The 27907-nt window shown below is 50.9% G+C and overlaps 4 protein-coding genes across 7 annotated transcripts in view; 3 read left to right on the forward strand and 1 right to left on the reverse strand.

Annotated features, from left to right (window-relative positions):
- The first annotated feature begins 4897 nt into the window (after positions 1-4897).
- Positions 4898-10110, forward strand: TMEM220 (transmembrane protein 220). 2 transcript variants are annotated; one of them, XM_087751342.1, is made up of 6 exons: positions 4902-4997; positions 5135-5164; positions 6057-6117; positions 8110-8233; positions 9046-9105; positions 9939-10110. In XM_087751342.1, the coding sequence occupies exons 1-6, from the start codon at positions 4926-4928 to the stop codon at positions 10069-10071; spliced, it is 480 nt and encodes a 159-aa protein (XP_087607468.1). In that variant the 5' UTR covers positions 4902-4925; the 3' UTR covers positions 10072-10110. The 2 variants fall into 2 exon arrangements, with proteins under 2 accessions (XP_087607469.1, XP_087607468.1); XM_087751343.1 differs by lacking the exon at positions 5135-5164 and having other exon boundaries at positions 4898-4997.
- Positions 10111-10244: 134 nt separating this feature from the next.
- ADPRM (ADP-ribose/CDP-alcohol diphosphatase, manganese dependent) lies at positions 10245-13327 on the reverse strand. 2 transcript variants are annotated; one of them, XM_087751338.1, is made up of 3 exons: positions 12775-13327; positions 12069-12185; positions 10245-11698 (listed from the first exon to the last, which is right to left on the reverse strand). In XM_087751338.1, exons 1-3 carry the CDS (start codon positions 13325-13327, stop codon positions 11523-11525), a joined length of 846 nt encoding a protein of 281 aa, XP_087607464.1. In that variant the 3' UTR covers positions 10245-11522. The 2 variants fall into 2 exon arrangements, with proteins under 2 accessions (XP_087607464.1, XP_009465494.2); XM_009467219.2 differs by having other exon boundaries at positions 10245-11809.
- Positions 13328-13371: 44 nt separating this feature from the next.
- On the forward strand, positions 13372-21052 carry SCO1 (synthesis of cytochrome C oxidase 1). Of its 2 annotated transcripts, none has more exons than XM_087751340.1 (7): positions 13372-13419; positions 13513-13581; positions 13678-13771; positions 14555-14752; positions 15666-15758; positions 15872-15987; positions 20078-21052. In XM_087751340.1, exons 1-7 carry the CDS (start codon positions 13387-13389, stop codon positions 20204-20206), a joined length of 732 nt encoding a protein of 243 aa, XP_087607466.1. In that variant the 5' UTR covers positions 13372-13386; the 3' UTR covers positions 20207-21052. The 2 variants fall into 2 exon arrangements, with proteins under 2 accessions (XP_087607466.1, XP_087607467.1); XM_087751341.1 differs by having other exon boundaries at positions 13681-13771.
- A 2883-nt stretch (positions 21053-23935) lies between these two features.
- The window catches only part of LOC104014559 (myosin-3), a 38447-nt gene continuing 34475 nt past the window's right edge, over positions 23936-27907 (forward strand). Inside the window, exon 1 of the mRNA XM_087751336.1 lies at positions 23936-27822. Within this exon, the coding sequence (XP_087607462.1) occupies positions 27807-27822 (16 nt within the window). The 5' untranslated portion in view covers positions 23936-27806. The remainder of the gene's footprint in view (positions 27823-27907) is intronic.

Here is a 27907-nt window from a genome sequence, read left to right on the forward strand (position 1 = left end):
GGCCGAGTTGCCGAACTGAAGATAAGCTTGGGCTTCTATGGGCTACGTAGCAGGCTCCTGAGAGGCATAAGGAGGGAAAATGTTTTATCTAATATTGAGGAACTAATTTTCAAGCAGCTCAAATTATACTCAAGGGTACTAAATGTTCTTGGCCTCCCTCTTATGGGAGAAAGCAGTATTGCTGGAGGCTCTTCCGATGGAAAAAGCCTCCTCTGTCTGCGGAGCAGGGGTGGCCATAGAAGTGCTCCTGGTAGTTGGTAAGGCTTTAAAGTGAACAGCCTCGACCTTTTCTTTGCAATAAGCACACCAAACACTAAAAATCCTTTATATTTCTAAAACACACTACAGCCCAGTTTCTTTTGAACAAGAGCAGCAAAGAACGAGACAGGTTCAGATGCTACAGTTGGTAAAGCAATCCCCTCCTTCACACCCTGCCCTCACAGGAGACAGACGGGCCTTTTGCCCTCCCTTGCTCTCGTGTCACTGCACTTTGCTCGCTTACGGGGTTGCCAAACTCTCCACGCCACCCCTCCCAAGTGCCCAGGAGAAGCTGCTTTCTGCCAGCCCGGCAGCCCCTTCCCCTCGGCCAGCGTCCCGTCCCACCCCAGGCAGGGCCCTGGATGTGCCTCTCCGGCTGTTTCTCTGCCTCTCTCCCAGTCTCCACCAGTTTCTCCCAGCTGCTCCCCAGAAGCCGCGGTCTGCCCTCCGGCCCTGCAGCCCAGCACCTGCGATGTGGCAGCCAGCACAGAAACCTGGTGGGCTGGGTAGGATGGCGCAACAGCTCGTGACCGGACAAATGAAAGAGTCACAGAGTTCATCACTGCTGAATTTTCTTTTTGCGAGACCAGCTAATACGGTTGGAAAAATAGGACAGTAGTTCATAATTTTGTTTCCCACATGAAGAAGAGCTGGTGTGCCTGAAAAGCTTCTCTGCTTTTATTTTCCTATCATATAAATTACTCTAATGAAAGACACACTGTCTCTTACATTCTTCTCTCTTATTAACACCACTGTTACTTTTTAATCCTTGGCATTTCCATTTTCTAGCCCAAGATACCTCCCCTCCCTTGGGAAATACCTTCAAAAGCCTTCCTGGACCTGGAAACAAAGCATGGAAGCGTTTCATTACCAGAGCACTGCTCCTTCCGAGGTGAGGGGAAGGGACCGAAGATCTGCGGCTACACCACAAAGGCAAACGTCGCTGAGTGCTCTCCAGTGAGGTCCTGCCTCCTTAAAAACGCGAACCAGGAGGCTGGTGTCGTTCACGGTGCCTCAGCGAGGGCGTGCAGCTCCGTGGGGACCTCCTGAGAAACTGCAGGGCTGTTTGGACTGTTGCTCTTGCTAATCCATGCATCAAGCTGGGTTTGGTAAGAGGAGAACAAAATGTGAAGTGTAGTTCTCCAGCTTTCCTTTAAGCATTTGCAGTCCCTTCCCGGAGTGCTTGTGAACAGGAAAGTCAAACTCTTAAGGCACCTGTAGAGAGTGGTTTAATTTTCCCTGGGCTTCGGGATGGGAATGTGAATCAATTTAAATGTTGGGAGGGATTTAGTTACGGTGAACGTGGCCTGCTGTTCTGCCTGCAGCTGCCAGCAGTTGTTTAATGTACAGAATAACACAATTACTATGAACCATAAAGCCTACTCAGTGGAGTTGTAACAACGGCAGCCATTTACAAAGACGGCTCTTACTTCTCTGCGACTTTCTCTGCAGTAATTCCATCTCTCATAACCTGCTCAAGGAAAGACTCAGTTAAAAATTAGAGGAGAAGATGAGCATTAATCCTCTCCACAAACGTGGACACATTCACATGTCTTCTGTGTAAGGGTTCAGCAAGACCTAATTCTCTTGGGGCCTGCGCTGTTACTGAAATCAGTGGGAGAAATGACCTGACAGAGACTCAGGTTTGGAAGATGGAGATGGTAGATATAACATTTCTACTGGGCCCACTTTCAATTCATCGCTAATTATCACCTTTGGTGATAAATGATCAGTGAACGATGAGGCAGTACTACTCTTCTGAGCGATATCCTTTTTGTTCTCCAGACAACACAAGAAGACTGAATCTCTTCTTAAATGCAAAACTAACATGAAAGCCTGAAAGGAGGCTGGAGCCGGGGGGGGGGGGGTCGGTCTCTTCTCCCCAGGAACAAGCGATGGGACAAGAGGGAACGGCCTCAAGCTGTGCCAGGGCAGGTTTGGGTTGGGTATTAGGAAAAGTTTCTTCACGGTGAGAGTGGTCGGGCCCTGGCACAGGCTGCCCAGGGCAGGGGTTGAGTCCCCATCCCTGGAGGTATTTAAAAGATGTGTAGACGTGGTGCTTGAGGACATGGTTTAGTGGTGGACTTGGCAGTGCTGGGTTAACGGTTGGACTTCATGATCTTAAGGGTCTTTTCCAACCTTAACGATTCTATGATTCTAAGATTCTATGATTCTATGAATTCCTTGTTTTGCTTTGCTTGCATGCATGGCTTTTGCTTTCCCTACTAAACTGTCTTTATCTCAACCCACGAGTTTTCTCACTTTTACCCTTATGATTCTCTCCCCCATCCCACCGGTGGGGGAGCGGGCAAGCGGCTGGGTGGTGCTTAGCTGCCGGCTGGGATTAAACCACAAGAACCATGGAGTCATTACAAAAATTTCCATTGAAATCCCAATTTCTTGGCAAGGAAAAGAAAGAAGTCTCCTGTCCCTGACTCACTGTTCCTCCCCTACACCCGTGGTTCTTCAACATCACCAAATCTCCAAGCCCTGGCATAGCTGTGGTACCCAGTGCCACATCTGTTCATGGCCCCTGGGAGACAGAAGGCTGTTGTGACAAGCTCTCTGGGGGTCCTTGGAGTTGGTGCTCGCTCTTGCTGTGTAACAGGAGGCCTTTCTGGAGACGGTTCCTTCTCTTCTGCCATGCCAGCTCCCAGTCAGCTTAGTTATTTCTACAGTAAAGAAAAAAACCTTTCCGATACCTACCGCCAAAGTTTATAACAAACACGAATCTCTCTCACACATAGCCTGGATGTAGAGGTGGGCTCACTATGTCCTTTGCAACTAAACAGAATGGTTCTTGGCTATGAGGACAGACTGGACAGAAACTCAGTGGAAACCTCACTGTTCATGGTTAGTTTTGACTGCAGGATTTGCAGTAGTTCCTTATTCTGCCTTGCCTACACTGAAAAACAAATATCTAGTCTTGCATAGTCCTGCCTGACCTCGGAGGTGTCCCTCAAAATAGTTGGTCCCTGCCCGGCAGCGTCACCACTGGTTGATCTGCAGCTGTACGCTGGCCACGGCTCTTCCGAACCTCTCCCCGGGAGCCCTCCCAGCTCAGTCAAGCCCCAGCACCCGTCAGCGCACTGTGGTGACTGGCGGTGCAGCTCCGCAGCCGTCTCAGCCTCTGCCAGTCTGTGCCATGGCTCTGCACTCCAGCCCTCCCCTGCTACCCCGACAGCGCCTTCCTGCCCGCCCCGGCCACTGGCACACGCGTACCGAACCGGGTCAAGGAGCTCGTCAGGGAGTGGCGAGGGCTGGCTGCTCCCTAAGGGACAGGTGCCAGGGGGGACACCACGGCCAACGGGGCATGGGCAATGCCTGTCCCACCGTCCTGGCGTGGGGCAAGCAGGGCAGACCCAGGGACTGCAGCCAGATCCAACCGAGAGCCCAGATCAGCAGCCAAATTCATGGAGGCAAGGCAAGCCTGAGGTCAAGCTGGGAAGTCAACCTATGGGTCAGGGTCAGGGTCAGGCCCGGTGGGGGTAACCAGCATCAGACATAGCCCGGTGATGGCCGGTGAGATCCAGGGTGACGAGGCAGCTCTGAGGTCAAGCTGGGAAGCCAGCCCATGGGTCAGGGACTGGATCAACGGGCTCCATGGGCAAGCGCAGGCAAGGCCGCGGCTGAGCTGGAGATGGGCGCTCCTGCAGCCGCTCAGGCGGGGACTGCGGGGCCCCTCTCGAGGGGTTTATACTTCTGCATAACTACGTGCCAGCTTTACTGTACAAGTTTGTTTATGTGTATTCACTGAGACAAAGATCTAATTCTCTTTCAGGCACACGAGTTATCCCAGAAACATGGAATGTCGCTATGCAGGCATGGCTGGGGGTCTCGAGTCCAACAGCCCAACTGAGGCAAGATTGTCACAACATCAGATCAGGTGAGCCATGGCTTTGCCTAGGTAAGCCTTGGAAATCCCCAAGGATGGAGATCACGCAGCCTGTCTGGGTTGCCTGTTGCAGGCTGCACGACCCTCCTGATGAGGACATTGCTCTAATGTCCAGTCAAAACCTTCCAAGCCACCGTTTGTGGCCACTGCCCCTTGGTGTATCACCCGACGCCAGCGAGGAAAACACGGCTCTGCCACCTCTGCGCCCACCCCACAGGCAGTGACACGTTACTGCTGGATTTTCCTTCCTCTTTGCCCACTTCTGCTCAGAGGCCACGTTCTCTGGGCTCCCGACCATCCCGGCCGCTGTCTGCAGGACCCCAACCCAGGCCTGCACGTCCTTCCTCACTGGGGACCCTGGGCAGGACCGAAAGTTGCAGGTAGACAAAGAGGGAACCATAACTCCCTGCAACGTGCTGGTCACGCGCGGAGCCCAGGACGGACTTGGGCTCATTCGGCACCGGCGCTCGCTGATGGCTGGCCTGCTCACCTGCAGACGGGCTGGCGTTCGGTGACGCAGCCGCTGAAGGGCAGGAGAACCCTCGCCCTCCGTCATTACCGGGATACGCGTGCTGTAACCAGCGCCGCGCCGCTCTGCCTTTTGGCTCCACTTTGAAACCAAGCGGATTTCGGTCCCCTCTCAGAGATCAGCGACGGGGGAGCCCGCGCCCGCCGCGCCGGCAGCCGCGCCCGGCGGCCAGCCCCGCCCCTCCGGCCCGGCCCCGCCCCTCCGGCCCCGCCCCGCCCGGCGGGGGCGGAGGCGGCCGTGGCCATGGCGGGGCGGCTGTGGCGGCTCTGCAACCTGCTGATGGCCGCCTTCTTCGGGCTGGCGGCCGCCGTGCAGGTGAGGGCGGGGCCGGGCTGGGGGCGGCGGGCGGCCCCGCTCCGCTCCGCTCTCCTCCCCTCCGCTCCCCTCCCGCGGAGCGCGGCCCCGGCCGGGGCGGCGGCCGCGGGGTCTCAGTGCCCGCCTCCTCGCTGCAGGTGAACGACCCCGACGCCGGGCTGTGGACAGTGAGTACGGGCCGCGCTCCCCGCCGGGCGGCTGGAGCGGGGCGGGCGCCGGGGGCGGCCCTTCCTTCTTCCGCGGCTCCGCCGGCCGGCGCCTGCCCCGGGTGTCCCGGCGGCCGCGGCCCCGCTCCGCTGCGCCCATCCCCGCTGCAGCCGAAGAGCAAGCAGGCTCCGGGAAACCACTGCAGCGACGGCCGGAATCCGACCGTGCTTCCAGGATCCCCCTCCTTTCGGTCCGGATTCGCAGCGGCCCCCTGCAGAGCGTTGGTTCCCTGCGCGGAGCGCACGGAGCTGCTCCGGTTCCCCCGGCCCCCGCCCGGGCGAGCTCCCGTCCCAGCGCCACCCCTGCTGGGCTCGGCGGGGCCGCCGCGGCCTGGAGGGGAGATCTGGAGGGAAGCCCTCTTCCCTGCCCGCTTTGCCAGCCCTTTCTGGGGCACAGGAGCAGCCCGGCGGCCCTGGCTGCAGGGCTTGAGCTGAGGGGCAAGGGGGGGCGTCTTGCGTGTCAGAGGAGCTGCTGGGTGGGCAGGGGCTGTCCCCTGTGCGGGGGGACCCCCTGGCGCGGGTGAGCCCAGCTGAGAGCAGCAAAGGGCGCTCCGGCTCCCAGGGGAGCCGCGGGGGGGTCCCTGGGGACGGGGATGTGGCGCAAGGGGCCGTGCCGCGGGCTGGGTGGGCAGCGAGGCCCCGGTGACCCAGCAGCTGAGGACCAAGGGCTGGCAGCCAGCTGATGGCCCGGGAGTTCGGGGGCGCGGTGAAGATGAGCACTCGCAGCGCCAGGGCGTGCAGGGGGAGAGGGGCTGGCAGCTGTCGTGCATCTGGCAGACTGCTGGGAGGATGGGCTTCTGCTTCCTCACCTTGCACAGGTTTGCTGCAGAGCAGACTTCTGTCCCATTAACAGGTGGTCTACTTAGTGCCAGCTGCCCTGACGCTGCTTGTCAGCATTAACCCTTCAATAACAGGTACGATATTGATGTGCAAAACAGAGTCTTTGCTCAAATTTTGCCCCCGAAAGGATTTTTTTTTTTTTATTTTATTGAATCACAGGTTACGATCAAGCCGCGTGGAAACACGTCCCTACCTTTTGAGGGCAAAAAGCCATGGGACCTGCTTCTACAAACAGTGGTCAGTGGTTTAGTGCTGGTGGCTGGACGCGCTGCAGGGGAACGGAGGAGCCCTGCACAAAGGCCTGCTGCTGGCCTGGCCTTACCTTTGCACCCCGGTCCCAGCGCTCAAAGCCTGAGCGGAGCACAAGCCTGGGAGCGTGCTCTGGACATGGCTCCAGTGTTGACGTTAGCACGTTAATTCACTTTGTTTCCTTGTTGTACATCTGCGGTTTTGCTCATCTGCCTCATAGCGGAGCAGCCGAGCTCTGCGCAGTCCTTCGACAGAGCTGAAGGTCCCGTTCAGGACCGAGTACTGCAGCTACCCCGCAGCGCGCGCGGCAGCGCTGGGGACATTTGGAGGCTTCAGCGCAGTGGCTGAGTTTCCAAGGGCGTACGCGAAGGGGGCTAATGCCGCATCCCAGGCTGAGAGAATCAGTGGGATCAGGTTTGGTCCAGGACTCCAGAAGATAGTTCATTTTTTGTATTTTCATCCGGTAGAAATAATTTTAAAATAATGACATTTTATATACACAAAGTGACTGGATCTTTTCTGGATGAATACTTACATGAATAAACTAAAACCACGCTTGGGCCAAAAAAGACCATCTTCAAGGGTGCACGCAGTGGTCACAAATCACACCATTGCAGGTTCTCAGCATTCAGGCTACCTTAAGCATCTAAAGCGGCAGCATTCGTAAAGCCAAAACCCATGAGCGTTGGTTGCCTGTGGTTTTGAACATTTCAGGGGAGGTTTATTTGTGTGATAGGTGTAGCTTCAACATACTGGCATTTGGCTGGTCAAGAGAATCTGCACGTTAAACTCCCGAGTAGGTTTTTGTTACTTGTGCCAAGATCTGTGGAAAACAGAGATGAAAATAGCACAACTGTTGTATAACCAGACATTTCTGTCAATTCACCAAGGGATATTTGCCATTCAAGTCTGTGGAAGACCCAGATGCTGCCTCCGCTGAGCTGCAGTAAGTTCAGCCACACGGGGAATCGATTACAACGCTGGGTCACGCTGAGCTCTTGAATTTTGGCAGCTCATCACCTTTAATGCATGCCTGGAGGGGTCAGGGCCCAGAAAAGCCTGCTTTTAACTTCACAGTTTTCGCTGTTGCCATTGCTGAGATCAGCGAGAACTGCCTGTGGCGTTTGCTCACCTCTCCCCCGCGAGCCCTGGGAACGGCCATGGAAAACCACAGGAATCTGTGGGCCCATTCGGATATTTCACATCATCTGTGTTTCTCTGTTTCAAAACATCAGTCCCCAGGCAGAGATGTCATCAGCGTTGCTCGTCGTCACGGGCAAAAGCTGCGGCGGAGGCTCATCAGGGAGCGTGAGGGAAGACGCTCCCGGCAGCGTGGGGGTCGCTGGGTTCCCCTGAGGGCTGGCTGGGAGCTGGGGCTCGCGCCCCTGGCCTCCGGTGGCCCTCTGGGGGCACGCCGAGTGCCCGGTTATGGCTGTCGGCTCTGGAAAGGCCGCTCCTCCTGCTTAAGAGAATTTCCATTTGCAATCCACCTTGTGATTTTTTTTTTTTTTTTCCCCATGCGTGTTGAATGCTGGAGCCTGTTTTGTTTGCTGGAGAGAATAGGAAACTGTTTTCATTGAGGTGCTGCTGCCAAGACGTTGCATTCCTAGGAAAGCAAGCCCCAAGCCACTGGTGTTTATTTTCACCAGCCCTTTTTAGCAGATTTCCCTGGTCATAAAGATGCTGGTATGAATTCCGTCTTCCTGCCTAAGATGTGTTTGCTGGAGACATCTTTTTTAGCGATTCAATTGCTTTTTGATTTATAGGGTTTACTTCATGCTACATTGCAGTTGCTGGCAGCCTATTTGTTTCCTCAGATAATGGCGTTTGGAGGAGCCTCTGTGACCTTCATTCTGCTGGTTGTATTGTTGGGATCGTTGCCTTGGCTTGCACTTTGTTTGCTTACGCTCAAGGAAACATTTTGCACGAAGAGGAAGGCAGGTAAGCAGTGATTTTTATTTTCCCCTGCACGAATTCAGCAACGCCAGGCCATCTCCTGACCAGGTGGTCACCCTGCTAAACTCTGTTTGCTGGGCTGCTGCAGTGAGTGCCGTTGGTCCAGGGGAGCCAAAGGGAGGAGGAGGGACCGTCGTGCTCCAAACCAGCCATCTCTTGGACGAAAGAGCTGAAGGGAGAGTGAACAGTCGTGGCTGCTTGCCTGATGGTGGCAGTGAGATTTAACTGCGGGCAGTTCTGGCTTTCGAAGACGAGGGCACAGTTCTGTGTTCTCTTGCTGCAGTTGTAGGAATGGGAATTAATGTTTTAAAAACACTTGAGGTGATACCATACGCATGTTTATCTGGCACGGGCTGCTGAGTCCTCTGAGCTGCCAGGAATTGAGGGGAGGGAGGATTTCTCACCTGGACATTGGGTTGTTGCCTAAAGTAGGTGCTTGCACAGTACTGAGGTGAAGCGCTGGCAGCTCTTGCGGCTGTCTACGGGCTGGAATACTGGGGTGCTGCTTGGCTCTGTGTTAACGAGGGAAATGCGCTGTGGAATAGAAGTTTGGCAGCAGAACAAAAAGCGGAAGCAGGAATTTCTGCAGCTGTATGGCTGGGTCACATGCGTGTATAGATTTGTGGTGAGAAGCAAAGTTATTCCATGTAAATACCTTTATAATTATAATCCTAGTAAAATATATTGAACTTCTCCAAAGGAGCAGACACTACTGTTTTGGAGGCAAAATTTGTATTTTTTAAAAGTAAACATCTGCTGGTATTATTTTCCGATCTGTTTTTTGTTTGACTTTTTAGAGAGTTGTTTGGTCTGGTGATTATTACAATATGGATGAGTCTCTGTCGCAGTTCAGCAAAGTAAGTTTTGTTTCCTTTTTTTTTTTTTAATCCATTCACATGTTCACATTTGGTGACTAGCTTCTTGAAAACACATAGTTGATTTTGGCTGCTTGCTTCATGCCACCGTCTGAACCTTCTGAGATACCTAAGCAGTAGTACTGGTGCTACAGCCTGTAGGATCTTGCACAGATAAGTCTGTCGGGGAAAGTAAAGGTACACAAAACATTTTTTTTGCTCTGCCTGCCATAATGGGCAGGGGACGTTCTCCCTTTGCCTAAGGACAGCGCGCCCCTTCCGTGGAACAGGCTAGTGAGTGTTGGCTACAACTGCTAATGAACTGCAAAGCCATTTCTGCCATTGCTCCCAATTTACAGAACTTTGCAGTGAGGGTCTCTGTACTGGTGTCTGCTGCGTCCACCGGAGCAGGCGAGTGATGCAGGCAGAGCTGGCAGAAGGCTCTGCGTGGTGGCTTGGCTGCAGCGGCTCCACACTTTTCTCCTCCAGCCCCTTCAGAGGACTGTGCTACAGCAGTTTTTGCTAAATTCCTGTTAGCTGGGAGCATGAAAAATCCCAATCTGCCAAACAGTGCCTTTGTGCTGGGAAAACACATCACAGATGCTCTGGGCACGTGGGTTGCTTTTATTGTCTCACCTGGTTTATGTAGCCTGAGGTGGCAGAAGAACTTTTTCTGCTGGCATGTGGTGCCTCTCCAGTAAAGGACTCTGCTGATGCATCCATAGGAGCTACATTGATGTGGCCAAAGGCTCTCGGCTGTCTTTCCACCTGCAGCCAGGTGTGAATGTTTCGTAGCAGTCTGATTTGATAGCTCTGTTGCATTTGCTTCTTTATAGGAGCCCACTGGGTGGAGTTCGCTTGATTGCTGCAATCCTGGTTGCCCTCTTCCCCTTTGTTTCGTGGCTGTACATTTATGTGAACAAAGAGATGCGAGCATCTTGGCCAACGCACTGTAAAACGGTGATTTAATTGGGTGGGAGAAAGTATAGAATAAATATTCTGACCTTACTTGCCTTTGCTTTTGGTTCTCAATGAAAGGTTAGTATTGGTTTGATAGGACCCAAGAATGCCTGGCTGCTTCCAGCAGCGCGGTTTGAGATTTGTTAAAAACATTGAGGAACACTGTCAAATCTGAGTGGAGAATTTTTCTATGGCAACTGTTGTTCAGCTGGCTTCTCTGTACATTTTCAAAGCACTGTTGGTCTAATGTGTGTTCTAAGGGTATGTTCAAGATATCCTGGCATCCCTGCATCACTCTCCAACCACCTCGTACCCTGGGAAATCTACTGTTCTGTAACATAAGGGAAAAGTAAAGCAAACGCTTTGTTTCAATAAATGACTATTTACAGCCATAAAACTTGCAGATATCTGCCTGGATAGTCCATTGAGACTAATTGCAAAGTTGAGCAGTCTGTATTTCTGTTCCTACACTAAAATCATTTGTAGAATATATCTGAAGAAATATTTTTGCTATTAACTGTAAATTACTGGTTTTATAGAATAATAAACACTATTTTTCTAAAGGAAATTCAATGAAAGCTTCCGTATCTTTTATTTTCTGTGAGATGTTTACTCAAGGCTGCCACCAGCAGATGTGGTCACTATCACAACTCTGCCTTTCACAGAATTTCTGTTCCTGGAAAGCAGAACCCACACAGCAGCCCAGCGACAGTAAGCGTGTTCCACCGCTACAAATCCTGGAGAAGGAGGCACAGGTGGATACACTGGACAGGCAAGCTGGCTGGGAGAGCACAGCAACATGCTTTAGATCCTTCCACATCAGGGCGTCTTCGCTCAGTACTGCTGCAGGCTCATACAGCTGCGCACACGTAGATCCCAGCGGGCCTATCTGCAGCGTTACATGATGTAGCATAGATGGTCTCCATTTTCCTTGGGCTTAGCTTTTTTTGAAGGTTACTTTAGTCTTTTAAAGCAACGTTAAGAAGACTGCACTAGGCTACAGGGCGGGCTAATTCTGCCAGCCATGAGACATTATTGACTATGATGTTAAAAAAAAAAAAAAAATTGAAATGCAGCTGGGCAGGTACAATTCCGCATGCTTTAATTCTGACTGATATAAAAGAAGTGGCTTTTTTGACAATATTAATAATACAGTTTGCATTTTTTCACAGTAAGTAACAATCCGGTAAAGGATTGGGTGTTTCCAGTCAACGTTCTGCATTCAAGTATATTTATTTCAAACATGGTTACTGGCCTTCTCCGTTCTCCACGAAGAAACTAGGTCTGTTTTCTTACAGACACATAATTTCTAAAATTCTGTATCCAAGAGAAAAATGTTTGAGGTAAAGCTATAAGGATCAGCCATGCACATCTTTACACAAGCAAATAATAAGCTGAATCCCCTGCTTTTTTGTCCGAGTACTTACTGAAGAAGAGCAATTTGTATGTGCTTACCATTTTCAGAAATGCATAACTCTGTCTGAAATTCTGCCCCTTCCCTTTAGTATCATTTTATCTTCATAGACATAAATAGTTCCAAAGGCATTGCTTTCTGGTGGAGTTTCAATAACCCCCTCCAAAGTCAGATGATGAACTCCATGAGAGTCTAAACAATAGCCACCGTCGTGCAGGTGCCCTGCAAGAAAGCAGACCACGCACTGATGGGAGTGTATGACCGAAAGGGCATCTTCGTAATTCCAGGCTAGGCAAACTCTGTCTGAAGCATCTGGATGAATGGGCAGATGACCTGCAGTTGAGAGGGAAAGAAGCAGGAGAGTTACTTTAAGTGTAGCCAAGCTCTGCCTTCGTTGCTGGGAAGTTCAGACATCTAACTGGATACAGAAAGCTCACCTGAATGTGAGACACGGTTGCTATTCTCCTACTTCACAGGTTATACGCGTACCTCAGTCGAGCTACAAAGCTGCTACGTGTTTTCCTCAGCTAACATACGTTGGCTACATGACTTTTTTTGCATCTATCCCCATATATCCCCCATATCCACCTACCCATAACTATAACTTTTTCTTGGTTTTCGTCAGAGAACTTGAGGACTTCATCGAACCAGTCCAGCTGGGCTTGGCTAAATCCTCCGTTAAACTCTACAAACCGAGGTTCTTCGAGTCCTGCAATGAAGAAGAAGGTTAGGCAGAGGTGCACGCACCTCTCGTGGCTCCCCTATTTGCCTGCCTTATGTAAGTCTGCTTACGATAGATGATTTACTCTTATAACCTTTTTTTTTTTTTTCATCTCTTGGATCAAAACTCCAGCCTCCTTGGACAAACAAGAGAAAACTATTTGTTAGTGTTTTCAGGGGTTTTAGTCACGCAGCTCGCACAGGATTTCCACTCTTGGGTCCCCCCCCCGGCATGGGATAGGGTGGGCATTACTCGATGCTCTGCAACAGCAGCTGCACCAACAGCTGACTTTTGTTCTGATACTGCCGGGCGCACAGCACAACATAAACCCATCCCAAAATAAACCCATCCCAAAATCACCAGGGCAGTGTCACGGGTATGGGGGAGCATCTTCTGTGCCCGCCCAGAGACCCACTGACTGGCTCGCAGCAGGGAGGCGGAGGAGGTGGGCAGAAACGGGGCACGTGCCTCAGCACCCCCGGCAACCAGATGTCAGCCCCGGGAGCTGCCTCATTGCTCTGGGAAGCGGGCGTTCAGCCGCCCGTGCTCCCTGCCGACGGGTCGAGATGGGGGGTACCTGCGGGGCTGTTGAGGTTGTCATTGGGGTTCTTCTCCCGCAGCAGCCGCAGGGACTCCCGGTAGCGGGGGCTGTCTGGCTCCCTGCCCAGGATGCTCAGGTCGTAGGCATCGAGCACGACGACACGGAACCGCGCGGCCGGGCTGAAGTGATAGGCCTGGCAGTCGCCGGCGGGCAGGCCGGCCATGGCCCCAGCGGGACGGCTGTTGAGGCCGGTGCGCGCCAGGCGGGCTCGGCTGAAGTTATAAAACTCGTGGTTGCCCCACGCGTGATGCACCGGCACCGGCAGCCGCCCCAGCGCTGCCAGCACCTGCCCCAAGGCACCCTCGGCCTCGCCCCTCTGGGCGTTGAGGCCATCGATGCTGTCGCCCAGCTGCAGCACGAAGGCGAGCGGTGGCCTCTCGGCGGCCCACGTTTCCACAGCGTCCCGCAGCCGCTCAAGGCTCTGCCGGTAATACCGCCGCCGGTACCCGCCGAAGTTGTAACCGTCCTCCGCGTCCGCGTACTGGATGTCCGCGATGACACCGAAGCAGAAGAGCGGCACCGCCTCCATGGCGGCCGCTCCCCGGTGAGGGGGGCGGAAGAGGCGGGCACGGAAGAGCGGGGGACAAGATGGCGGCGGCGGCGCTGCGCTGCTGGCGGGTAGCGCCGCACTGGCGGCTGCCGGGCGCGGGCAGCGTCGCCCAGCCCCTCACCGGCCGCCCTGGGCGGCCGGTGAGGGGCTGGGCGACGCTGCCCGCGCCCGGCAGCCGCCCGCTGTCCCGCCTGCCTCCGGGCAGCGGCCCGCGGCCGGGCGCGCAGAGGAGGGTGAGTGAGGGAGCCCGGGGCGGCGGGGCCGGGCCGCGCCGCGCCGCGCCGTGCCGTCTCCCGTCCGTTTTCAGTCACTAAACAGCTTCTCCTCAGCAGCTGGTGTCGTGGCGGTCGCTGGCGGCCACCTTCGTGCTGTGCGGGGGGCTGCTTGCCGGCATGAAGAAGGTGAAGCGGTGGAAGGAAGAGGGTGAGTGCGGGGGGGGAAGGACCGGAGCCTTCCCGCCTGAGGCCGCCGGCGTGCGGCCGGGCGGGAGAAGCAGCAGGAGCGTCGTATTTTGTATTTGATGTATTTTTTTTGTATTCAGATGTATCTTACCCGCTTCGGCATCCCGCTGAATCACGTCACGCTTCGCACAGTGCCGCTTCGTGCCTGTGTGTCCATAACTGCCACGGAAAATTTCCAAAAATTCTAAAAAAGCTTCAAGGTTAAGCGTTTTAAAATTCTTAAATATGCTTCTGCTCTCAGAGTGGTTGCATTTGATCACGCACGATGCAGCACAGACACGGAGGTGGGGTTTTCTCTGCACGTTGGTTTCCCTCTGTGTAGCGTACGCGTGCGTTCCCCTCTCTTGCAGTGACTGCTCACGCATTTCATTTTCATGTTTTTTTGTGTTGAAAATCAGAGATATTACAGCTTTTAGGATATGTTCAGTTTGCAAAGGATGCTAATTTTTCTGTTTCACACCAAGCCAAGGACCCTTCTTTCTCTTTTTTTTTTCTTTCTTATTTTTGGATAAAAATACAATCAGATGACAAAGACATTGTTATATTTCAAAGGAGTTTAGTGATATATTTGGTTTTGCCCAAAATGGAATGTTTTTTGGAAGTCTTGTCCACATCAGGCTTCTGCACGGTGGGCGTTGGTAGATCTCGACGTTTCCACGCCCTGGGCCGTGCCTCTGCGAGGCTCGCTTGGGAAGCAGCGTGGATTGTGGCATGGATGTGTTTGATCCCCTCTTGTTTTTTGTAGAGCTGGAGAAGGAACGAAACCGAGGCATTGGGAAACCGCTGCTAGGAGGGCCCTTCTCACTCGTCAGCCACGAGGGACAGCCCAAGACCAGCAAGGACTACATCGGCCAGTGGGTGCTGATCTACTTTGGCTTCACACACTGCCCTGACATCTGTCCTGATGAACTGGAGAAAATGATTGAAGTGGTAGATGAAATTGGTATGGGAATTCGGTTGGCGTAGGGGTCCTGTTTATGGGAAGTCTAGGTTTATTGCGGTAAAATGTCGCAAATGCTAATAACTGATGATCTTCTTTAAAAGATGCTGTTGACTACTATTCAGTAGTTGAATTAATTGCTAAGTGATACATCAATCTACCGGTCACTAGGATCTGATACTTAGAGCATGACAGCTCTGATCTTTCTGCAACAGGGGACTTCTTGGTAATAAAACGTGATGGTGGCAGGTTACAGGGAACGGTGCCCTTGCGTTGTGTTTTTGCCAAGAAGTGCTTGTGGGGCGTATTAGGATTTTTTTCCCCTCTGTTTTATTCATTCTGAGAACAAGTCTCTGTGACAGTCTCTTCTGAGAGTGACTGTAACTGAGGTTAGGGGAAGGCTGTGTGGGAGAGGTGGTTTTCTCAGCCTGCAGGTCCTGAAGAGTTACAGAGCAGGGATAATAGTAACCGAGCAAGCGGGAGGGTGGACTAAAGTGAAGAAAATCTAGTGAAGGCTATGGCTGGAACTTGAGGAAAAGAGCCTGAATTGTGTCTTCACCTATCCTCCCGCTCCGCCATCACAGGCGTGCTTTCATTGTGTTGACCGTTGCGCTTTGACACGTGCATCATGCATTTTCTGCATCAGAGCCAATTTGCCATCTCTCCTAAGCAGGGCAGGGTCTCCAGCTGAGAGGCTGGAAGCGTAGCTGCACCCAGCACAGGCACAGAGCGTTGGATTTCATGGCATTTGCTTCATTCAAAAATTACATAAATTAAGCTGCACAAAACAGTCTTTTTTTTTCACTTAGTGTGGGCTTGAATTGATGTTACGGTACCTTGGCTGTGAGTTCATTTGAAGGGAGGTGAGAAATGGTTTTTGTTTTTCTAAGAAAAATAATAATTGTTAATGTCATAGATAGAATTCCATCTTTGCCTAATCTGACCCCACTCTTCATCACTATTGATCCCGAGAGGGACGACGAAGAAGCCATTGCCAGATACGTTAAAGGTATTCATGTTTCCTTCCCTGGTATCTTATAGCATGCAATACAGAGCACTGAAAAGGAGGCTCTTGATGGCATTCTTTTCACTAAAATGTCTAAATGTCGTCTTCCTATCTAGAATTTTCTCCGAAGCTGATCGGGTTGACTGGTACCAAGGCACAGATTGACCAAGTGGCGAAAGCTTACCGTGTGTATTACAGCGAAGGTCCCAAAGATGAGGACAATGATTACATAGTAAGTAAATGTCGGGCCTTTGCCTAGTGACAGACTTTGGATAAGAGCAGCATATAGATTTTAAAATCGGAATCTATACTGAAGTCCTACGTGATGGGGCCCTGCGGCACCGATGTGTTAAGCTGTGTTTTAGAGGTCTCCGTCAGAATCAAGATGCCCTCTTACAAGCTCAGAACCTCCCTGAGACATGTTCTGAAAACGTACAATCCCCGGCCTGCATATGGAATGGCAGATGAGCCAGCAAGCCTGGCAGTTTGAATTTTTTTCTGCCATGTGATGTTTTTATCTGGCTGTTTTCCTGTGTGCTCCAAAGTGAAAATGGAACTGGGAAATTAAGGCAATAGGAACAGGGAGAAATGAGAGGTAAAAGTCAGTAGCAGCTCGCTCCCTGCCGAGCTGACACCAGGGAGCAGGGGCTTCCTGGCAGGAGACTTGGATGATGCAAAGTCTGCCTGCAGATACTGCGGGGATCTTCCTCCTGGTCAAATGGCCTGGAAGAGAGAGCGTGCTAATGCTAAATTAAGTGGGAATAAAATACGTAGAGTAATAGTGGGAAGGGGGAAACTGAGGTTTAAGTGAGGCTAAACTGGGTAGTCAAACTCGTACCCTCTGGAAGTGAGTAGGACTGGTTACAGGGCTCAGAGCTGCTGCCGAGGCCTTCCTGACTTGCCGCATCCTGCGCAGACTGGAAGAGTAAAGTAGGTACAAGTGACATGACGAGTGAGAATACATATTATATGGTCTTCATTTTTTTTCTTCATTACAAGAACTAAGGGCATCACAGAAAACTGAAAACAGGTTCAAAAGGAAAGGTGATGGTTCTTGTTGCAGTGGGCACGGGAGAAGTGGAATCCCTCGCCACAGATGCAAATGGTAGAAGTTTGTGGGAGTCCACAGGAGGCTTGGTGTTAGTCTTCGGAAAAAAACAGTCTGTTGAGGATTATGAAATGCACAGAAATCTTGCCTAGTTCAGGAAGCCTGTGAGCTAAAAATGTTTGGAAACTGGGAGGTAATAGAGGAAGACAGCATATTTTTGGTGGTGGTTTTACACTCTTCTTTAAAGCAACCATTGTTGGCCACTACTTGAGGCAGGATGCTGAGGCAGATTGGTTTTGGTTTAATCCAGTACTGTCTATTCTTAATCTGCTTTTTAAAACCACCTGACTGCAACAAATAAATTATCCATGTGGACGAAAAGATTGGTGGAACAAAAAAGTGGTGCATAGAAACAAACAGCAGGAGCAGCACATGATCTCAGTAAAGAGAAGGTGGAGTAAAAGGGGTGTGAGATGGGAGATCAAGAATTTGTTTTCACTTAAAGTGGCAACTAAAGAGCTACAGAAGTCTGTGTCTAAGATACTGTATTTGAATGGAGGAGAGAGGCTTGCTGGAGAAATTTAACACGAATTTAAATCAATATAGCATCAGTCTGAAGTCAATCTAAAGATACTGCTTAAAATCAGATTTATAAAAGGGAGCTGGTGGAAATGCAAGAATAGGTTACAGGACCAGGATTGGCAACGGATGCCTGCTCAGGAGAGGGAAAAAGTCAGTAGAATCTGACACTAAATGAGTGAACTGAAGTTGAGATGATGGAAAGGGGCCAGAAAAGCTGAAGGAGGGCTGCTCCTTATGGAGGAAACCACATGTGGATTCTAGCAAACCACACCTGGGTTCTGGCATGGCCATGAAAGGAAAGTACAGGGGTTCGGCCAAGGCAGATAACTCTGTAGATGATGGCAGCTTCAAGGGAGGCTGGAGGGTGAAACCGAACTGGAGAATGGGGCTACAGATGTATTGAAGTAGGAGAAGGGATTCAGGATCCAGGGTGAATACAGCTGGTTGTGAGTCTGAGAGAAAGGAAGGGCAGCGAGGGAGAAAAGCCAGTGAGCAGGAGAGCAGCCTGGGAGCCCCAGACGTGGTGCCAAGGAGGAAGAATATACCTGCATCTCTTCAGGATTTGCCTTAGGCTTTTGGCTTTGAGAGGCAGTGAGCTCTGTGTGCTCAGGGCGGGAAGGCCAGGGGACACAGATCTCTGAAACAAAATGGAAGGCGGATAGCAGCAACAGCAGACCTGGGAGGGACAGCTTGAGGCTGGTTTTATGCCTACCTGAGACGTATCCAGGTAATTACAGCTCTGTCATTTCCTCCAGTAAGGTGGTTTTTTCCTCGTTATGTCTTGCATGGACCTGTCGTGCCAGCTGGTGATTAAGACTGATGCTTGTGCAGGAGCGGGTTCTGTTTCCTCTGCAGGCTGCTGGGAGGTGGGGAAGAGGAGGAGGTCCCCTACAGCCAATTAAACTTTGCTGCTTGTTTTGACTTGAAAAGAGCATTGAGATGAGCATTGAGAAATTATAATTTCTAAACATCTGTTTGAATTTTTCAAGTATTACTTGACTATTACTGGCTCCTATTTTATAATCTCATTTTTTATAATTCTCAATACCAGAATATCCAATTTACTTGTTTTATTCTGTGGTTTACAAGATTGCATTGAAACTCAAATGATGATCTTATGTGCATACAGTGGGAACAGTGCAGGCTTCAGGCACAGCTTGAAAAACAGTGGTCTTCTGCACACAAACCGCGCTCCACCCTGACTGTATTTCATCTTCCATAGGCTGGGGAGTTAAGATACTCTGGGCAGGCTAGCTGGTTTTGGTTTTTTTTGTTTGTTTGTTTGTTTGTTTTTTTTGCTGCTTTCCAGTTGAAGGATCTAAATTGTGATTCGGATTCCTTAAAAAAATTGTCTCCTACAACTTGATTTTGTGATCTTATCTTGAAAATTTGAAACTAGAGTAAAATATTTGAATTAGACCTGCTTCAATAAGATTGTGAGAAACATTCTTTCAATGACAGAAATGCCACTAAGTTTAATGCATCCTTTTAGCTTGTGGTACTGGAAATGTTTATGTGATTTTTTCTAATTTCACACACAGTTTTATTCTCGTTGAGTAAGTACATTTCCGTTCTTTTTCTCCAGTGGCAGTGAGATGATGATGTCACTTGAGCAGTCACAGATTCAAGGCCTCCCTTTTCAGTGTTTTGTGTCTTTGCTCATAAAGATGTTGTCACAGTTAGATGCAGACGGTACTTGCAGTGGCATTTTAAATACATTTACAGTGGAGTTAATTTTTATATAAATCATATCGGAATACCTCGAACATTCAAGCGTTACTTTGCACATTTTTTTAAGGTTATTTCAATTCGGACAGTAGAGGGAGCCCCCTCCCAGCGCATGTGTGTCACTTTGCGCCAGCTCCTCTGCAGCTCCTGTATCCTGGCGATGCTCTTGGTCCCATTGTTTGCACTGACAGTGAACTTGGTTTAATGAAATACCTCTGTTTACATTGGATTTGCATCGTATTAGCAGCAGGAGCTTGAATACCTTCTGGGGGTCATGGAGCATCATGAGAAGTAGAGGGAAACTGGGAAGAGTGAGGGGGCAAGACCATTAGCCCACAGGTTTGCCCCAGCCTTGTCTGTGCTGCAGGAAGGGTGCCAGCAGCTTAGGGAAGACTTGTCTGCTTAAAGTATTCCTTCACACATTCTGAGTATGCAACTGGTTTTCTCTATTTTTTTTTTCTTGGGTAAAACAAGAAGAGGCCACCGAGGTGATGCTGAGGTTTTCCTTATCTTGCTTTAGCTTCTTGGTGAGAAGCCTTGTCAGACAGCTGAACCAAGGGCTGAAGGGGAAGCTGTTGCTGCTGGCTTCGGGAGATGTGCAGGATGCTCCAGTATTTAAAGGGTGGCTACGAAGAAGATGGAGACTCCGTTTTTACAAGGAGTCACGTGGAAAGGACGAGGGGTAATGGGTACAAGTTACTCCTGGGGAGGTTCCGATTGGACACAAGAGAAAAATTTTTCACAATGGGAATAATCAGCCATTGGAACAATCTGTCCAGGGAAGCGGTGGATTCCCTAACATTGGACACTTTTAAGATTCGGCTGGACAGGGTGCTGGGCCATCTTGTCTAGACTGTGCTTTTGCCAAGAAAGGTTGGACCAGATGATCTTTGAGGTCCCTTCCAATCTGGTATTCTATGATTCTGTCATCTTTTTTACCAAGTCACGATGTGCTCTCTTACAGGTGGATCACACAATAATAATGTACCTCCTCGGGCCAGATGGTGACTTCGTGGACTATTATGGCCAGAATAAGAGGAGCTCTGAGATTTCTGCTTCTATTGCTGCACACATGAGAAAATACAGATCCTGAAACACAAGGTCTTCAAAGATTGATGTGAACATCACCTGTACATTTGGCTGTAACTGGGCATTGGAGTTGAAGCTGAAGTGTACAAGTGTAACATCCTGTCACCACCTGCCTCCTTTCTTCCAAATAAGAAAGGCAACCATACTTCTGCAAAATACCATTATCAAAAATCTCTGTAGAGCCTTCCCCATGGATATTGTTTGCAACAAGATCTAGGCTACAGAATGAAATCTGGGACTTCTCTGAAACATTGTTGGGAGCAAAAAATGGAAAACACTTTTCATTCGGGAGGAAGGTGTGTATCACTGGTAAAATGAATTGGTAGCTCTTGGCGAGACATCAGCAAAGGATGGTCACTGCAGGAGGATGATTACTTGATGAAAAGCCATGTGGGCCGTGGCATTCTCAGAGGACCCCTCCCCTCTTTGTTTCTGCACTGTTTTGCCTTCTGGGAGAGGCAGTTACAATATTATCAGCAGGAGAGCCTTAAGAGTACTTCTTTAGCAAGGTTAAGAAGGTGAGGAGCACTGAAAGCATCAGCAGCTTCCACGCATGGGACCGGCCCTGTAGTGTGCCTGATCTCTTCTTCATTTGAATGCAGAAATGAAATGCTTTTTCTTGGTGATTTTTCCAGGTGAACGGCGTTAACTTACAAGGAAATGAGTAATGGATTGCAAATAGATTTTTCTTCTGGTCTAAACTATTTTATGCATAGTCGGCCTGATATGAATGTTACTGAATAGTGAAGTGGGGAGGATGAAGGGGGTCTGTGTCCACGCGTACATCTGTCAATCAGACAAATTCTATGCAGTGCAGCATTTGAAAATAAAGATTGCTTTGTATAAGCAATACTTTTTTCTCCCTTAGTTAGGTTTGACTAGAATATCATCAGATCTTTGTCTACTGGTCAAGCTTCATATCCTTGCTCTGTTTTATCTCTTTTTGGAAAGTAGTGTTTATCTGTAGCAGTGCAAACCATAAGCTGAATGTGTTTTTTTTTAAGGCAGCTGAACCCCAGACAATGGCCCACAGGAGACAAAACAGAAGAGTTCTTGGTGCGAGTCCCAGAGTGTTTCAAACTGGACACAGGTGTTCCTACTGGTAGCGCTGGCATTCGTCTGAGTGGGGGGGTTGGAAGAGAACGCTCCTGTCTGAGGGAAGGTGCAGTGTCTATGGTAAATGTCCATCTTTCCAAAATCCTGAAAAACAGTACACTTAACCTGTTCCAGAGCAGTTATAAAACATGATAAAGTAGTGTAGGTCCACATCAGCTGCCCTGTACTATGGTGACCTCCTGAGGGTATCGGGAACGTCACTGTGATAGAGTATGGCTAGGACTGCACTTTTCTGATAAAGCTCTGTCAAGGAAGCAAGATTCCTGAAGTTCCAAGATACAATTTTCTTTTTTTTTTCCCTTCTCTCCAATACTAGGTAGTTTAAAGAAGATTTTTTTTTTCTGTTTTAAAGGATCAGCAAGAATTTTTCTGCATCAGTTTACAGTGGGAGTTCTAAAAAGTGGGGTTGTCCTGCTTGTCTCGCTGCTTCTTTTGTATTAAAGAGTCCATTCCTCCCTGTTCTGTGTTTCTTGAAAATACTGATGCAGAAGACCTGGTGGGAATGTGACTGAGAAATGGAGCAGCTGATCCAAGAGGATATTCTGTTTGCCTCTTTAAAGTCTGTTTGTGCTTCTCTTGATTACTCCCAAGTGCTTAAGATACCCTGTGGAGAAAAGATGAATTTTAATACTGTAATTTGAATCTTTAGGGACTGAAAAGACTCATAATACATGTTTTCAGCCATATCTATCTTGCAAAAGGAATGGGAAAGATACAATATTTCAAAGCTAAAAATGCAGCAGGTTGATCGTGGGGCTGAGGGAGAGAGAGGGTGTACTTATTTAAAACCCATTTTACTTAACTGACCGCTAAGTAGAGGAGTGGTTTGAATTTGATGCGTGCGGTAGCCTCTGCCAGGAACAGGGCTTGGCCTGGGGACCCGTCGCTTCTGGCGGCGTGGGGGATCTCCGTCAGCAGCAGTCGCTGAAGTGCCAGGGTTGCGTATTGTGCCGTGCGGGGTTTCTCCCTACCATGCCGGTGTGCAGCCTCCTGGGACTGAGACCTCCCTTTGTGTTTGGGCTCTCTTATTGCCCCTCCATTTTTCAGAGGGGAGCATGTGTGAAAAGCGTGGCAGTTTCCTTGAGTCTTCCCTTAAATCACTGTGCTGGTGGTGGTTTGCATATCATGGAAGCAGAGGAGGGGCATGTGCACGCTCTGCAGCCGGAGGTGGTTTAAAGGGAGTGGTTTTAACTGACGTAAAGGATACGCTCATGCAAAAATGCCATGAGAGGGGCTGGGCAGGTGGGTTGCTTGGCACAGTGATCTTCAGTAGGTTCTGGTGAGTTGTTACCGGCAGCAGGAAAGAAATAGTGAAAAATGGACTCCTGTTCCTGAATGATTGCCATGAAACCCCTGCCGCTCACCTCTCATATCTGTCTCACAAAAACTGGCTCTGTGATGAAGTCAGTCATACCACAGGATGCTCCCTTTTTTCCATTGCGTGACTCCACGTCACATCGCTCTTGCATTTTCACATAGGTCGGGTACTTGGTCTCTGGACAAAACTGGCTTTCATGGGTGACACCTTCAGGTCTGTGTTTGTTTATTTGACCACTCGTGAGTTGTTCGTGGCTGTGGAATCTCCAGGGCCAAGTCTCTGCCCCATCTCTTTATCATCCTGTGGCTGTACTTCTCTACACAGCATCCTTTGTCTGCACTTCTCAAGGTCTCTGTTGTCACATCAGGCTTGTATTTCCTTATATTGCATCAATACGTTAGTGTCAAATACCTTACTCTGCACAGAATGCAATCTGTGTAAAACTAGGGTTGTACGAAGCAATGATAAGTAAAAATAAAACAAATTAGCCAGAAGAAAAAGATAGGTATTACAGCTAAGCCAAGTTAAAAAAGTAGAAGTCAGTAGAAATTCGGACGAGGCAAGGCTGCTGAGCCCCTGTCCTGGGGCTTCGCAGACTCGGTACAAAGCCTGTGGCGGCAGCGTGTCAGGGATCACCCTACCTGCATTTATTTCCCTAAAGCTAATTTGCAGCTGACTCCCGCTACAGAGACAAATGTAAGATTTCTGTCTTCTCCCAAATGTTTTGGCATAATTGTTGTGTCCTTTAACTTGTTTTTATGTGCCCTGAAAGGCAGAGCCAGCTGACGCAGGAAGCTTGTGGCAGACTGGGGGGCCTTGGGAAGGGCACAGAAAGATTTTGGATGGGGGACTGGCCCGTGGGCCACACCAGGGCACTCGAGCGTGTGCCTACCCTCCTGGCACTGGGAGCTGCTGATGTCCTGCTGCTTTCTGCCTCTCAAATTGACCCTGCCCATCTCTTTTCCTTCAGTCCTCCCCAGGAGGGAAACTTTCTTTGGAAGTGAGGTTTTTTATTTGGTTTTTTTTTTTTTTTTAAGAAAACAAAAACAAAACCAAAAAAACCCCTGTTGGTTAGGCAGCTGTTAGGCGTTCACTGCCCTGCCTCGGTGACAGCAGGGAGCACAGCTCTCTTCCCTGCACGTTTAGGAGGATCAAGGGCTGTGCTGAACGCTCACCAGGAGGGGGCAGAGCTGTTCACGGGGTGGATATGTAGTGGGGGAGAGGGAATATGCTGGGGGGGCTTGGAGCCCCTTGTCAGTGGATGTCCAGTATTTCTGCAGTATTAGAAGCAGAGCAAACTGCCCCTGCACTCATCGTACCCAAATGCCCTGTAGCCCAGAGCGCGGTGCTCGGCCCATGAAGCGGGAGCTGAGCTCTGGCAGGGGAAGGTTTACGACAGGAGTCCTTGCTTGTGGCTGTGCTGAGTGCTGGACGGGGGCCGGGGGGTGCCTGGATCCCGAAGTGGGTCTCCCCTGTAGAAGCTTTACCAGACTACAGGTTTCACTTGGGAACCGAATTTGTTGGAGTCTGGTGCTGTGAAGGTGAACAACTGTTACCTCGGGTAAACGGGGACCCCTGGGTACCCCACGGACGGACGGACGATGGAGTGCAAGCCTGGCAGAGGTCAATCCATAGAGCGTTGCTGTGTGCGCCCACGCCACACCCAGCCCCAGCCTGTGTCCCGTAAAATACCAGTGGAAAATAGCATCTCCTCAGAGCAGCTGCCATCCCAGGCTACTACCGACTGCAGAGCCGGTGCCATCCCAGGCTGGGGACTGGTGACAAGATACCTGAGGAACGAGGGATGGCTCCATTTGTCTACCCAAGGAAGGCAAGGGGATTCCTCGTGTGCTGCGCACGTAGCCCATGGAGGAGCTGAACTAACGAGCGGTACTTCAGCCATGCAGGCGAGGCTGGCTGTTCTAGGAACGTTCTCACCACCAGCACGGGTAGAGCCAGGGACTGAAGAGGTACAGAGACCGTGGCTTTAAATATCCGCAAAGCCCAATGTTGTGTTTGCAGTCCAGATCATGGAATAACTCAGATGGGAGGGAACCTCAGGAACCAGATTGCTCAAGGTTTTAAACAGCTAGGGCTTGAAAACCTCCAAGGGTGGAGGCTGCACAACCTCTCTAGATGGGTAAAATATTTCCCACTAGAGCAAATCTTTTCATCTACATCCAGTCTGAACTTCTCATTTCAACCACCATTTTAACTCTTGTTCTTTCACCGTGCACCAGGGTGAAGAGCCTGACTCCATCTTCTTGATAACCTCCTCATAGGTATTGGAAGGCTGCTGTTAATTCCTCCTGAAGCCGCCTCCTTCCCAGGCTGACCAAGCCCCGTTCCCTCAGCCTCTCCTCATGTTGTATGCCATGGCGGGCTCCAGGCCCCTGACCATCTAGACCTCAGGTTCTTCTCCCCAGACTGCCCCTGGCCAGTCAGTTCCCAGCATGTGTTTTTGCAAGGACGTTTTCCTTACTGGGTGCAGGACTTTGCATTAGTCCGTGTTGAACTTCATAAGGTTCCTGCCAGCCCATCCCTCCAGCCCGTCTGGGTCCCTCTGGGTGGCAGCTCTGACCTAGAGCGTACCAGCTGCTCCCCACACTATGTTGTCATCTGCAAACTTTATAAGCAACTGGGCTGTTGCCTCTGCAGGTCATTGGTAAAGGTGTTAAACAGGAAAACTCCCAGGACTGACCCATTAACAACTGTCTTCTGTGTCGTCTTGCCCAGCCAGGTTCGTTGCCCATCTAGTTGCCCACCCATCCAGACCATAAACTCCTAGCTTGGACACAAGAATATTGTGGCAGATAGTTTTGGGAGCCGAGGTTGGGCAGCACCCGCTGCTTTCCCCACATCCACGGATCTGGTCAGGTCACAAAAGGCCGTCAGGGTGGTCAGATGTGATTTACTTCTTAGTAAATCCACACTGACTGTTCTCAGTCACCTTCTCTTTTACGTGCCCAGAAATGTGCTCCAAACACATTTCTGTGGTTTTTTCCCTCTTCATTGAAATTTTTTCTTCTGCACTTAAAAAGGAAACCTCTCAGGAAAGCCAGCCCTTACCTTGGCTGGTGTCTCGTGAGGGGGTGTTGGAGCCAGGCTGGGCATCAGTCCATGGTCATCAGGGCAAAATCCAAATCAGGTTTTATTTTTCCATGCTCTGTCACATGTGTACTGCCAGTGTGAAAGTACTCCCTGTGCCTGCCATGGTAGCCAAAAGGGCTCAGTCCAAATCCAGTTTTGATCTTGAGGAGAATTGACCTGGATCAAATGGCCTGTGCCACTGGAATTCATCTGCTGCCCGGCTCTGAAACCGCCGGTGCTGCAGCTGACGAGCTCGCTTGTGCCCGGAGCAGGCGAGTGCAGCAGAGAGGACGCGGCTCCCTGGCCTGATCCAGTCAGTGCCTGGTCCTCAGCGTTCATCTCGAAGAAGCTTGTTCTGAGCAACTGCTGAGCAGCTCCGCTCTCTGCTTGTGTTGAGCTTGAGCTGTGTCCCAGCACGAGGCCGGGTGCTTTTGGAGCAGATCTCCTGCTTCAGCCCATGCCTTGCGCTTGGGCGGTGAGGACGGCCTGGGTCGGACGTGTTCACACAGTGCTTTGGCTGCAGTCCTGCGGTGTGTCTGCATGATGGTAGTGCCTTTAATCACTCGTGCCTGTCCCCAGCCAGAGCAGCCCGCTGTGCCCTGGAGGGAGTGTCCAGGACAATTCCAGGACAGGTATTTCCTACAGTGCTGGATTTACCTGCTGCCTCCAAACGAACTCCCCATCTGCTGGAGTAACTCACACGAGGGAGGAAAAATAGACATTTCTGCTGTCTGGAAACAAGGTACAGTGCTCCAGATCCACAGACATCAGTCATCTCCCTTGATATTCAGCAAACACTTCCCGATGGTGCCAGCTGGGCCCCTGTGCTTCCAGGGCCTGACGAGTCTCTTGGCTAGGAGCTTGCTGGCCTGGGGCCTGCGGGCTGCTCCTGGGAAGCAGGCATGCTTCACTCAGCACAGATTCGTACCAGCACCTTCTTTGAGACAAAGACAAGCTCAGGAGCACTCCCAAGCCACTCCAAAGCACAAAAGGGCCAGCTTGGCTCAGGGGCAAGCTGCCAGGGCAGGGAGACAGGGCAGGGAAGAGGGCTGCAGAGCTCAGGACGGCTCCCGTGTTCTTGTTGCAGTGGCTCCTTGGTTGGAAGCTGCCTTTGTGTATCGGGTCCCTCTTCCCGGGTGTTGGAGGTAGAGGGAGGGAGCGGGGAGGTTGCTGCAGGCAGAGCAGGCTTAAGTACAGGCTGGAGCAGATTGTGCAGAGGGCACCAAAAATGCTAGCTGGAGGCCAAGGGATGGGACGGACTCAGGAGCAACAGAAGCATGGAAGACCGAGGTGTGCACCTGAGCTGACCCCTGGCCACGTGGCTGTCACCCTGCTCGTGTCCCCACCGCTGTGGCTGCCACACGCCCTGCATCCCTCCAGGCTCTTCCCAGCCCTACTGCTTTTCCCTGCCCCCCTCCCCTGCGGTGAGCAGTGTCGTGCTGCTCACACGAGGGTTCAGCTGATGGAGACTCAGGCTCCTGAAGCAGTCAGGGTTCAGGCTCCTTAGTGCCGATAGAAATGCCACGGCCAGCCCTGCTTGGCAGCATTTTGGCAATGACGGACCGAGCGGCATTGCTGGCCAGCACTGCAGGGCACTGCAAGCTGTGGTACGATGAGGCTGTTGGCGTGGCAGTCCTTCAGAAACTGCAGCCGGTGGCACTGAGCTTCAGTGGCAAAGACGCCTGGCCGTTGAAGGAAGCTGGCTGAAACTTAGCATCCTCCTGCAGCCACCCAGAACCATTTAATCCTTGCTGCTCGTTAGCTATTAGCAGCCTGAGGAAGAAAGCAGGTCTTCCTCAACCCTGTCTTGGGTCAAGGCTTTGTGTGGTTTGAGATACGGTAGCTCTTTCTCCCTTTCTCCAGTAATTGTGCAGATATCTACGTTTTCTGAGCCTTTTCTCACTTCATCCGACTTGCGTGGTCCAAGCACTGACCCCACGTTACGGAGATGCGCTCCCGTCGGCCCATAGCCAGGACTGCGGGATGAAGGAGGGGTCTCACGTGCTCTTTAGTGAGCTACGGGATGGAGCTGAAGGCTGAGCATTGAGTTGGGCTCTTTACCACCTGGCTGCAAATCAGTATGTATCTTCAGTCAGGTAAGACAAGCGATGTGCGGACTGCTGAGTCAAACAGAGCTATGCACGGCCTGCCATGATGCACTGAGGTTGCTGGTTGCAGCCA

Source organism: Nipponia nippon, unplaced genomic scaffold, assembly GCF_047370975.1.
Source record: "Nipponia nippon isolate SJK-2023a ecotype South Korea unplaced genomic scaffold, ASM4737097v1 scaffold_14, whole genome shotgun sequence".
Classification (NCBI taxonomy): Eukaryota; Metazoa; Chordata; class Aves; order Pelecaniformes; family Threskiornithidae; genus Nipponia; species Nipponia nippon.